Here is an 11,761-nt window from a genome sequence, read left to right on the forward strand (position 1 = left end):
AACCGGTGCCAGCAGTGTTGGTAAAATAACTGCTGCAAAACGAGGCGTTAGCATTGACTGAAAAATATTAAATAAAATAATCAATCAGAATGATAATCGTGTCGTGGTAATCCACTGCCTTAGAAACGAATTCGCCCCGATGTGTGTAATCGTTGCAGTAGGCGGACCGTTCCCTCGAGGTTAACACGGCTCTCCAAGAATTCGTACACCCGAAAACTGGAGTGAACTTTGGTGGTATTGCTCTTCTCTCAACTCAAACAACACTCACTATAGAAGAGTGTTTCAAAGAAAATGTTTTGCTTGGGATGATTAAAATGAATGAATTTGCTCTCTATTTATAGGATAAATAGTGAGGGTAAAATGGTCATTTCCAACACTATATTTCCAATATTTAATTAGAATTTTCCGTGATTATGCTATAACCTAATTTGAGCATTTTCTCATGCTAGTGGAATTTTGAGTATTACCAATACTTTGAGCATTATCAACATTCCCCCACTAATGCGAAAGAATTCTTTCGTAAAGATGAGATCAATGAAGTTAAAACATGAGAAGAGCAATAGCGAGATTAGTTGCTTAAGCACTAGTGAACGTATCTGGAACTAGTACATAGTGATGATGCGCAATCCTTCTCTTAGATAAGTGAAACTAGTCTGGAACTTTCTAAGATTGGGGTAAACTCATAACACACAACTAAACCCTTCATCCACCAAAGTTCTCGAAGTGTTTACAAAGAATATATACAAAAGCGTATATATGTTTAGCCCTCTTTCCTCAGGATTCTAATAAGTGTACTAGAAAAATGGCCCAACGTTTTTCATAGAAGGTGGCTAATTCTTCTCACTTACATAGGTTATTTCATCAAGTTTATCTCAACATAAACCACTCAAACTGAGCTATGAAATAATTAAGAGCTTTTATAATAGCTCAACCTCACAAAGGGTATGGGGACTTTCTTCAAGTTCATTAAAAATGAACCACCCAGACTCTAGGATTAGAAGTCATTAAGAATAAATATTCAACCTCATAATTCGGTTAATTCAATATGCCCTTCTCACTAGGAACCCCCATTCAATATGTCCTTCTCACTAGGAACCTCTTGGGTTTGAATTCATTAAGAGTTTAATAAAACTCATCCTCTCAAGCGGTAAGTTCATCTAGTCCTTCGCGATTAGAACTACCCACTCAACTTTGGGTTATGAACTTATTAAGAATAGATATTCAACCAAAATATGTAAATTCATCAAGTCTTTCTCACTAAGACCACCCAAATCATGGGCTATGAATTTATTAAGAGCAATTAAGCTCATCCTGGGCATGCACATTATTCATCATAAGGATAGGCAGTAGGAATGTGCACTATGAGTCTTTTCATGGTTTCGTTTGACCACATGGAACTTAGATAACTAAGTTGGGTATCCACCATGAATTCCTCAACCAATGGGCTTTAGACCCATCCCCCTCGACGAATCTAGGACCAAGGATCTACTAGGTTCCTTTTCGACTTCACATACTCTAAAGAGAGCACTTCGTTCTTTATTAAGTGTCTAACTGATTCATGCGAATGTGTTTTTTCTTACCATTGTAAGCTTGGTTTTTAGCCACACATATCGCAGCTTGTGAATCACACAATAAAGAAATCTGAGTAGTCGGTCTTCCCCACAACGGAATATCTGCTAACAAGCTTCTGAGTCACTCGGCTTCTTGCCCAGCTAGGTCAAGAGCTATAAACTTTGACTTCATGATAGAACGAGCAACACAAGTATGCTTTGATGATTTCCACGAGATTGCTGCTCCACCTAAAGTAAAATATACCCACTCGTAAAGCTTACCTCATCACTATCAGAAAGCCAGTTGGCATTACAATATCCTTCCAGTACCGCAGGAAAGCCAACAAACTCAAGTTTTGAATCCAAAGTACCCTTAAGATACTTCAGTAAGCATTTAAGAGTAATTCAGTGTTCACCACTTGGATTATGAGTATATCTACTTAGTCTACTCATAGCATAAGCAATATCGGGCCGAGTATAGTTCATTATTAAGCTTCCGATTAATTTAGCATATTCTGTTTGGGAAACGCTACTTCCTTTACTCTTAAAGAGATATATGCTAAGGTCATAAGGGTTCGAACAGGGACGACATCAAAACTGTCAAATTTCTTTAACACTTTCTCAAGATAGTGTGTTTAACTTAAAGAAAATCCCTTTTCAGTTTTGGTAATTTTGACTCCTAAGATTACATTGACTTCTCCTAGATCCATCATCTCAAATTTAGTGGACAAGAAATTGTTTACTTTGTTAATGGACTCAATGTTAGAACTGAAAAATCAAATGTCATCAACATACAAACTTATGATGATGTAATCAGTACCAAACATCCTTGAATACATACAAGCATCTGAACCATTCACAACAAAACCAAAACTAAGTATAGTTTTATAAAATTTCTTGTACCATTGTTCCTATATAGATCTCCTCATCTAGATCTCCATTTAAAAATGCAGTCTCAACATCCATTTGATGTACTTGCAACTTATGAATGGAGACTAGTGCAAATAATGCACGGATCGTTGAGATGTTCATAACGGGGAAGTAAGAATCAAAGTAGTCTAAAACAAACTTGTGAGTGAACCCTTTGACAACTAGCCTTGCCTTGTACCACTGGATCAAACCATCTGGTCTTATTTTCTTCCGGAAGATTCATTTGCTACATATTGGTTTAAATCCTCTAGGCAAGTCAACTAATTCCCAAGTATGATTAGACATTACCGATTCTAGTTCATCATTAATAGCATTTTTCTAGAACTAGTATCGATAGATCTTATAGCCTTTTTAGGTTCCTCATATAATATTTAAGCTATATGATCACAAAGAGAGTCTTAATCATTTATCTCATAAATAAAGGAAGTGATAAATTTTGGTCCAAATAGTCTTTTACTTCTTCTAGGCTCGAAATCAATTTCTTGAGAAGACCTAGCAGGAATACTAGAAGAAGTGGATAAAATATTTTCTATTTGAGTTTATGCATTTAATTTACATTTTAAGATACCCCCACATTTCTAACATTTTAGGATATCCATAAGTGTCGTGTAAAACGTGCAAACAAATACTCAATCATACTAGAGTAAAGTTTGTTATGAGTTTTAGCCATAAAACTATATTTTAACAAACTCAAGTTTTGTTTACACATAATTATATTCTCAAAGTATTGAGAATTTCCAAATCATTAAGATTAAAATGCATAAACCAATATGAAATTATTTATGACTTTTCCTCATTCAAAATGAATTTCGATTTTCCTAACATCAAGAAAAATGATCTCAAGTTTAAAAACAAGAGATTTTAGCACAAATTCTGAAATAGATCATCTCTTTTCTTTCCTCTACTTAGGAAAATCACTTAAAGAGATTTAATTGCTACAACACACTCTTAGTAGCAATAGTGTTTATCATATTTTCATTCATGATAATTAACATATTAGCCTTAAAGAGATTATCACATATTTTATTTACTATGACTAAATTTGGTATTCCACTCAACCAAATTAATCTATACTCTTTTAACTTCTGCACTAAGTTTTAAGAGTTTTTATTTTGTCATAGTATCGGAATAGTAAGCATAGTAATGAACAATGCACCAGGTAGGTTTCTATGAAAGAGAGGTGGTGCACTAGGCACACTTATGTACCAAGTCTTCACAGAACCAATCCTAGGCATGTACTTTCATACTCATCACACTTCTTTCCAATAAATCATTTGTGGATTTTCTTTTTCTTAAGGCTTCTTAAAGAATTATGCTTGATACTTTTAATCACAATAGTATCTTATTAAGCATATATTTTTGGGCTCACACTATTGCCTTAGCCTTAGTAGTACTACCTTAGTCTTTACTAGTGGTTTTATCTCATTTCATAGTATCCACTAAAGACTATCTTAAAGGCTCATGCAATCTAATTCATGTATTTAAAAAAACTTGAATTAACAGATAACAAGTCTAAATAATCTGACCTCGCAGGTATAGTCATAATTTCCAAATAGACTTATTTATTCTCACCATGCATGTTACTTCAGCCTTTGCATCATCATTTTTAATCAGCATGATCCCAAAATCCATCGTGACAATATCTTCATCTGAACCATCATTTCTTTTAAATCTTCTGAAGTCAAATGAAGAATATACATGGTTAGTCGAAATTAATTTACTAACAATAATTTGATGATTTATTGATAGTGACAAGATCCTTATCTTTAGGATTTTGGCATCTTATCTTCAAGAGATTATGGAAATCAAATCGAATTTAACAACTATTCAATTTTGGAGAATCTTCTCATTCAACATCACCATCTTCATGATTCTCTAAAATTGCAACCATCCTGTCGTCTTTATAAATTTCTCAAAAGAAATTATTAGTATGATAAAATAGTTGATATTTATTTTCAACTTGATATTCAGAAACTGAATAATCTTACCCCATATGAAAATAAATAGTTACTCTTCTCCACATATCAACTATCATACATACAAATTAAAACTTTTGTCATTCGACCGTTCCAATGTTTTAAATAACATATTCTAAAATATTTATGAGCTTTTAATAAATATTTTCCATAACCATTTGGCCTTTTACAATTATAAATGGTCATTAATCTTTGATTAATCTAACCATTAAAATTGTTCTTCAATTCAATAAACCATATTAAAACCAATGTTTTCATAGCCATTATGAAAATCATTAAAAGCTATAAATAAAACGGTTTTCAATTCATGCATCGTTAATGCATTAATCTCATGCATTTATCACTTTTAAAACCAATGTTAAAAAACGATATTTAATGGCTTTAATTGCTCACGTGAATATGGTTTTAAACCTCATACATTATTAGGCAAAAGATATGTTTTGATTTCCCAAAGCTAATCAATTAGGTTGAAGGCAACTGTACTTTCACTCAGCAAAGAGCTTAATCTGTCCCGCATTGGCTTGCCAAGAAAAAGCACCTTTCACTGCTTCATAATTATATGGAGTTGTGCGTCCACATTTTTTAATCAGCTCATCATGTAAACAACAATTATCACTATTTAGCCGATGTTCGCTCAATATCTTCTTCTATGCAAAATGATCCTACATATTAGGCTGAGATATGGCATATGACAGACAAGATTCCAGTGCCACTCGTGCTGAATTTTGAATAATTTCTATATGGCGTATACATGCATTTAATCTCGTGTATTAATATTCATTATTATGCATTAACGTTAAATTACCATAAGTTTCGAATGCCTTTAAGCACCTATTTTAAATTCCTTTAACGCTAATGTCATGCAATTCTCGATCTTAGCACAATTATACACTAAAAGCTCTTAAGTTTAAAACGCGTGATTTAAAACATATTTGACGTTTAGATATATTGTTCGTACTAACCTTTTGATTCTTACCTATGTAAGAACCATGTGTTAACAGCAGTATAAGAATTCGTTTCTAAATTGTTGGTAAAATAGACTGCTGCAAAACGAGGCGTTAGCATTGACTGAAAAATATTAAATAAAATAATCAATCAGAATGATAACCGTGTCGTGGTAATCCACTGCCTTAGAAACGAATTCGCCCCGATGTGTGTAATCGTTGCAGTAGGCGGACCGTTCCCTCGAGGTTAACACGACTCTCCAAGAATTCGTACACCCGAAAACTGGAGTGAACTTTGGTGGTATTGCTCTTCTCTCAACTCAAACAACACTCACTATAGAGGAGTGTTTCAAAGCAAATGTTTTGCTTGGGATGATTAAAATGAATGAATTTGCTCTCTATTTACAGGATAAATAGTGAGGGTAAAATGGTCATTTCCAACACTATATTTCCAATATTTAATTAGCAGCATTTTCCATGATAATGCTATAACCTAATTTGAGCATTTTCTCATGCTAGTGGAATTTTGAGTATTACCAATACTTTGAGCATTATCAACAAGCAGCCGGTGACATACATGAGGAATTGGCAATTTGTTCTTTTGCAGGTCTTGTTAATACGATTATAATTCCATTACAAAAGAAAAGCCTTAAACCAGCCTCCAGTAAGATGTAGTGCTTGGTATAAGCTTTTGAGTTATAACAATGGCCAGTGACAGAGAAGTTTATATAGACATGTCAAGTAGAATAGACAATTTTCTTTGACATTGCAGTTGAATTCAAGTATCATAGCCTAAAAGGCTACAATCATGGGCTGTTCACTATACTCAGCAGGGTGGATTGATAGAAAAGTGGCACTCCCTAGTGTTCTTGCAGCAGGAAGGATTCTTTGTACGATTCTAATATAACAGCCCCATGAACATCATCAATTTTGCCGGGATTTCGTCGTCATCAGACTCGAGTTGTCCAGATCTTGTCTCTCATGACTTGACCTCCTCCATTACAGATGTCAAAGTGATTCGTATTTAACATTTCGAATTTTACTATCATCATAATACAAAATGAGAAAGAATTGTAGCCACTGTCAACTTGCCGGTTATCTCCTCCACCTGGTGCGTGCCTTCATTTATGTCTTAATGTTAGGATAAAGAGTTTGCCTCATTTCCACACGATGAAGGAAAACCGGCAACGGTAAAAGCAATTGTCCCCCTCAAAGTTTAAAGCTATAACATTTATTTTTAAAATATATACATATATATATATTGAAAATTTAATTCTACTCGTCTAGAACTATACAAATTTAGATATTTAAAATTATTTTGTTTTTAAGTTCGGATTTGAACAGGTGTCGTCAAATATTCAGATTCGTATTTCTATTCTCAAAACCAGTTTTAATTAATAAAGAATTTGGATATTCAAATCGATATCCATCAGGTATAGATACTTGATTCATACTCAAAGTAATACTAAACCTTTTGAATTTTAAAGAAAATTTACGAATTCATATTTCAATCTTACAAAATTTGTAGTTATCAAAACCCTCTTACAATTCATGCTAGTATAAAGTGTTCTAATGGTTGCTATAAAACTACACCTAAATTGGAACTCATGCATATGCATGTATTCATACAAGTATCCAGAGAAAACTGGTTTATGCATGCAAGGCACACCATGCATTAAATCAGTATTCAAAGTAAAATTAACAACCGCACAAACCATCAGGTACGAAAGTATTTATATTGTTGGTGTTTTTTTTTCAAAAAAAGAATTTTTCGGAAGCTCCCCAGTCGGTGCAACCTGACTTTTGTCATAAAACTAAAGCTGCTAACTCCTACCATTATGGAACACATCAGTTCAATTCCTCCTCGTTTGTAAAATGATCATATCATTTTCAAATTAAGGATTTCACATTTCAACTTTATGGTTCTATTATAATGGACCAACTCTATTTAGTCTCTGTTATCACAAACAGAAGCAGATAGTTGGTACATACAGCTTACCAGCTCCCAATAAGAGGAAGCCAATGATATAAACCACCTGCAAAAGTAGCATAAAGAACTAAATTTGACGGTCCATCAAACAGGATAAAAGAACGAGAAAGCAATAACCAATAATAAACCTACCCGTCGAATCATTCCATTTCAGGTCTAGGTCTCTTCACAAAACAGCCCTCTAGTGATTTACAAGTTCATACCAGTCTTATGTCACTTCCCACATTTTAAGAAAACTCGAATCTCAGATAATGGTGTTAAGGAATGATTTTTAAAGCACTGTGCTAGACAGAAACATGACCTCTCCTCTTCAAGAGAAGAAAAGGGACCAGCACACCTCCAGAAAAGAACCATTCATTTTAGCTACATGTAAAATGTAATCAAGAAAGCACTGTGCTAGACAGAAACATGACCTCTCCTCTTCAAGAGAAGAAAAGGGACCACCACACCTCCAGAAAAGAACCATTCATTTTAGCTACATGTAAAATGTAATCAAGAAACCGAAGTGTGATGGAAGTTACACCTTTCCTACCCGATGCAGATCTCAAACCACATGCATACATGAAAAATCAAGTAGGTCCTACATTAACTCCCACGTTATAAAACATTAAAATCAATTCATCAGCCAAAGTGCCAAATGTCAAGGATACAAGTCTAAGGATTTTTACACGGAAAGCCATTATTAGAAACTCGTTACAGAGCCTGAAAATCATGAAGTCCAGGCCAAAAATGATCGAATGGTGATTTGCATCATTAAATGATCTTATTCTTGGTCACCCAAGCAAGCACGATGGTGGCCAAAGTAGAACATAAGTTTCTCAAACCCAATTTGTCTGGTCTTCTGGTATAGGCTGGCTTCATCGAAAAGGGGAAAGGTCTGGCTTCAAAATTTGTGGCAACTGTTTAGATAGGGGAGAAAGGGCAACAAGTGGGGAAGGTGCAGTGGAATCCTTGGCATGGGATGGCTGGCAGGGTTTAAGATATCATTCTGCATATCTTCATGCAAAAGAACCAAAACAACTGGCATATCAACACCCAAAGTAAATAAATGAAATGAGATGCATTTTGATTTACCTGTGGGGTCTAGAACCCAGGACTAATACCCATGCTTCCTATGTGAAACTTGGTTTACATTGGACAACCTGATGACAGATAAAAATCAGGCAAGTTGTAACAATTGATATTAGAGAAAATCACAGGTGATCAAAATTTTCTAACTAGATAGGTAAACGTTACCCCCGACCGGAATTCCGACCACCATGATTTCCATAGATGTCACTTCCACTCTGGAAAATGAAACATAAAACATTCAGAGTAAGTAAAATAAAACGTGAGATATAAATTATGCATGCAGAACATCATAAATATGCAATGGGATGGATAGTTCTCAAATACAGATGTTGCACTTTAGAAAACACCTGGCTGCAATGACTAGATGCATCTTTGCAAGGAAATGTTAAAGGAGGAACTAAATGAAAAGACAAGCTTACAAGTGAACCACTATAAGTTCCTTTATTGTCACTTGTGGACAAATCGGGGCTGTATCCCCCTGAATAAGAAGAGTGTCCACGATTACGTGGTTGACCATCTTTGTTACCATACTTAGGACCATCTGACATGTCTAATGACATGGGAATGTAGGGAAGGACGGGAAAAAATGCGGGAGCTGATGCTTCTCTTTCAAATATATTGGCTCTCAGATGCATCAGTACTTGCGAAAAGGCATTGCTAGCAACATCCAGACTTCCAGTAATCTGTACCACATTCGAAGATTAAATTTCCATCGACTAGAAAAGTCTGATTATGATATTGAGTGACGATAAAGGAAGAGTGCATATGCAGAACAAAAAGTATATTTATTCACCTGCACCATCTCTTCATCTTCATATGCAACTTTGGGAAGGTTTTCTTTGGAAAGTATGCGAATACTAGCCCTAGTAGCATTCCTCATCCCAGATATTATAGCCCCACCTTTACCAATAAGGCACCCAACCTGTGAGCTTGGGACAAGTAAACGGGTGGTGATTACAGAATCACTCGACTCTCTTTCTGTTTTTTCACTGCATCGTGATTGCAACCGCAAAGCAGCATTGATGATTGGGGATGGGTCTTCAATAAACTGCAGATATAAATAATTTGGCATGCCAAAATTTTTGACGATATAAAATCCCCAATGATAATGTAGCAAATTTTATGAACTAATGTATTCTTACCTCCTTCGCTGATATGAATATAATGCAATAATCTCCTTCAGCCGAAGAGCTATCAACTTTTATAGATGCCCCAGACTCCTGTCTAATCTGTTTGATAATACCACCACCTTTTCCAATCACACCCCCAATGTTTCCAACTGGGCAAACCAAACGAAGAGAAAATTCCCTTGCAGAACCATCATCTCTTCTGGAAGAATAGTTTCCATAAGAACCAATAAGGGGAGCATTCATGTACATCCCATCGGGTAGATTCATATTTGATAGAGAGGAGGGAAGCAAGTGCTGGGATCTTGAAGGATTATCATGAAGGCGAGATGCCACATGATACAGAGCCTTCCTAACTACTGAGGGCTCTCCAACTATCTGAAATCTCGACAGAGAAATTGAATGAGTAAACAACAAGGCCGCGAGATGATTCAAAATCCCCTAATAAGCTAGCAACTCATACATCTTTGAGGAGGGTATTAAATGCAGTTACAACATAAGGACACATTTTAAGGTAAGAACTGCCTGGTCAGAAGCCTAATTGAGATCAATCAACAGATCTTCCAAATCCCACCATTTACAACAAAAGAACGGACAGGAATATAAACTCTTTCCTTTTTAGAAAGCGAAGCTGAATTTGTGGGTACAAAATATCACCAAGATACAGCTAAGTTCCTTTTAAAGAAGTCTCATTCAAACAATTCTCATGATTCATATCCATACATCTCTATCATCCGGCTTAAGTTTCATTCAGTTAAACAGCCACCATCTTTTCTCCTATTTATTAAAATAAAGGCATAATACACGTAGTATCTTTTCACAAAAGAAAAACAACTTTACCTGAAGAAGCTCATCGGAACCCAAAGCACACGAAGGCAAATGCTCATTACTTAAAACCCGAACCTGAGCATGTGTTTCGCTCCTTATAGTTTGAATCACTTGTCCACCTTTCCCAATAACACAGCCAATCTGATCAGATGCCACAAGCATTCTCACAGTAACCAAATGTGTTTGCTCTTCGAAATCCTCATCGGCAGGCAACACTTCCGCAACAACCCTATCATGTACCCTAAACAAAGCATCCTGAGCAGGCGAAACAAGTTCATCATCACCGTCACCAAAGGGATTTGTTTCCTCACTAGAGCTATAAATCATAACAACCCTCTCCTCACAACCCGGCATAGCTTCGCAAATCCTAATGTTCGACTTACTATCTGACCTTAACTGTTTCACAATCTCACCACCTCTCCCTATAATACTCCCAGCCCTTCTGACATGACATAAATAACGGTATACAGTGTCTTCAGGCCCAATCCCATGCTGTTCATTTTCCTCACCTCCATTCCTTCTTTTACTACCTCCTGCTCCATTTCCAGCGTGATCAGACTGAAAAGGGGACCTCTTACCGTAATCATTTCTTTGACCAGCCATAACAACCGCCTTAAGTTTCAAATTCTCGATCTCTATAACAACTTAAATTAACTGCAGCATACCAAAATCAAAAATTGGATTCAGAAAACCAAAAAAAAAGACTAAATCCCTAAACTTTCTTAAACTCTTAAACCGTGACATGGTAATTAGAACAATAACAATATAATAATCAGGCGTTAAAAAAACTGAACTAAAAAGTAATAAATAGAAATTATAGAAGAGATCAAATATGAAGAATTAAGTGAAGAAGTGAAGGAAAATTACGGAGAAACAGAGGAACGGAACGGAAGATAGAAACGGAGAAACGTTGGAGTGCCTTTATTTTCTATATCGGGAAATAAGGAAGGAAGTCTGGTGATTTTGTTCTTTGAGAAATATCTTCGGGTGGCGGTTGGTTCGATTTTTTTACCTAGGGTTCGGAGCGGTGACCGCGCATCCACGTGACTGACAGGTGCGGAGCGTTTGGATGGGGAAGATGGGATTTTTATACAAATAGAATCCATATTTTTTTGTTCGGTTAGTTCGAGAATCTTATTCTCGGTAATATAAAATTATTAATAGTAGATTTTTTGGGTATATTATCGGGAATGTCATTACCTCCCTTTTCTTAGGTATTATTGGATTATCGGTGTTTTGGACTAAAATGTCCTTAAATTTTTTTTTCAAAAATATTATTCTTTTGTTATTGAATAATAAAATTCTACGAATGTTAAATTACAAATTTATCCTTAAATTATTTTAG

General features: G+C 35.4%; 1 protein-coding gene across 6 annotated transcripts; it reads right to left on the minus strand.

The window, feature by feature from the left end:
- Positions 1–7,271: 7,271 nt before the first annotated feature.
- Positions 7,272–11,401, minus strand: LOC120170973 (RNA-binding KH domain-containing protein RCF3-like). Of its 6 annotated transcripts, none has more exons than XR_005520830.1 (8): positions 11,284–11,401; positions 10,429–11,070; positions 9,604–9,966; positions 9,255–9,509; positions 8,881–9,144; positions 8,634–8,676; positions 8,465–8,532; positions 7,272–7,436 (listed from the first exon to the last, which is right to left on the minus strand). XR_005520830.1 is itself a non-coding variant. In XM_039178801.1 (8 exons), the coding sequence occupies exons 2-7, from the start codon at positions 11,017–11,019 to the stop codon at positions 8,487–8,489; spliced, it is 1,569 nt and encodes a 522-aa protein (XP_039034732.1). In that variant the 5' UTR covers positions 11,020–11,070; positions 11,284–11,391; the 3' UTR covers positions 7,272–7,436; positions 8,465–8,486. The 6 variants fall into 6 exon arrangements, 3 of the variants coding, with proteins under 3 accessions (XP_039034732.1, XP_039034731.1, XP_039034730.1); XM_039178801.1 differs by having other exon boundaries at positions 8,627–8,676; positions 11,284–11,391; XR_005520829.1 differs by lacking the exon at positions 7,272–7,436 and adding an exon at positions 7,959–8,378.
- Positions 11,402–11,761: the final 360 nt, after the last annotated feature.

The sequence above is a fragment of the Hibiscus syriacus genome, unplaced genomic scaffold (genome assembly GCF_006381635.1).
Source record: "Hibiscus syriacus cultivar Baekdansim isolate YM2019G1 unplaced genomic scaffold, ASM638163v2 tig00111799_pilon, whole genome shotgun sequence".
NCBI classification, from domain to species: domain Eukaryota; kingdom Viridiplantae; phylum Streptophyta; class Magnoliopsida; order Malvales; family Malvaceae; genus Hibiscus; species Hibiscus syriacus.

Excerpts from the sequence above, each read along its gene's own strand:
- LOC120170973 (XM_039178801.1), bottom strand. The coding sequence starts at position 11,019 with ATGGCTGGTCAAAGAAATGATTACGGTAAGAGGTCCCCTTTTCAGTCT. Across the intron at positions 9,967-10,428 it reads GTTCCGATGAGCTTCTTCAG|ATAGTTGGAGAGCCCTCAGT; the intron begins GTAAAGTTGTTT and ends TCGAGATTTCAG. Across the intron at positions 8,533-8,626 it reads GGTCGGAATTCCGGTCGGGG|GTTGTCCAATGTAAACCAAG; the intron begins GTAACGTTTACC and ends ATCTGTCATCAG.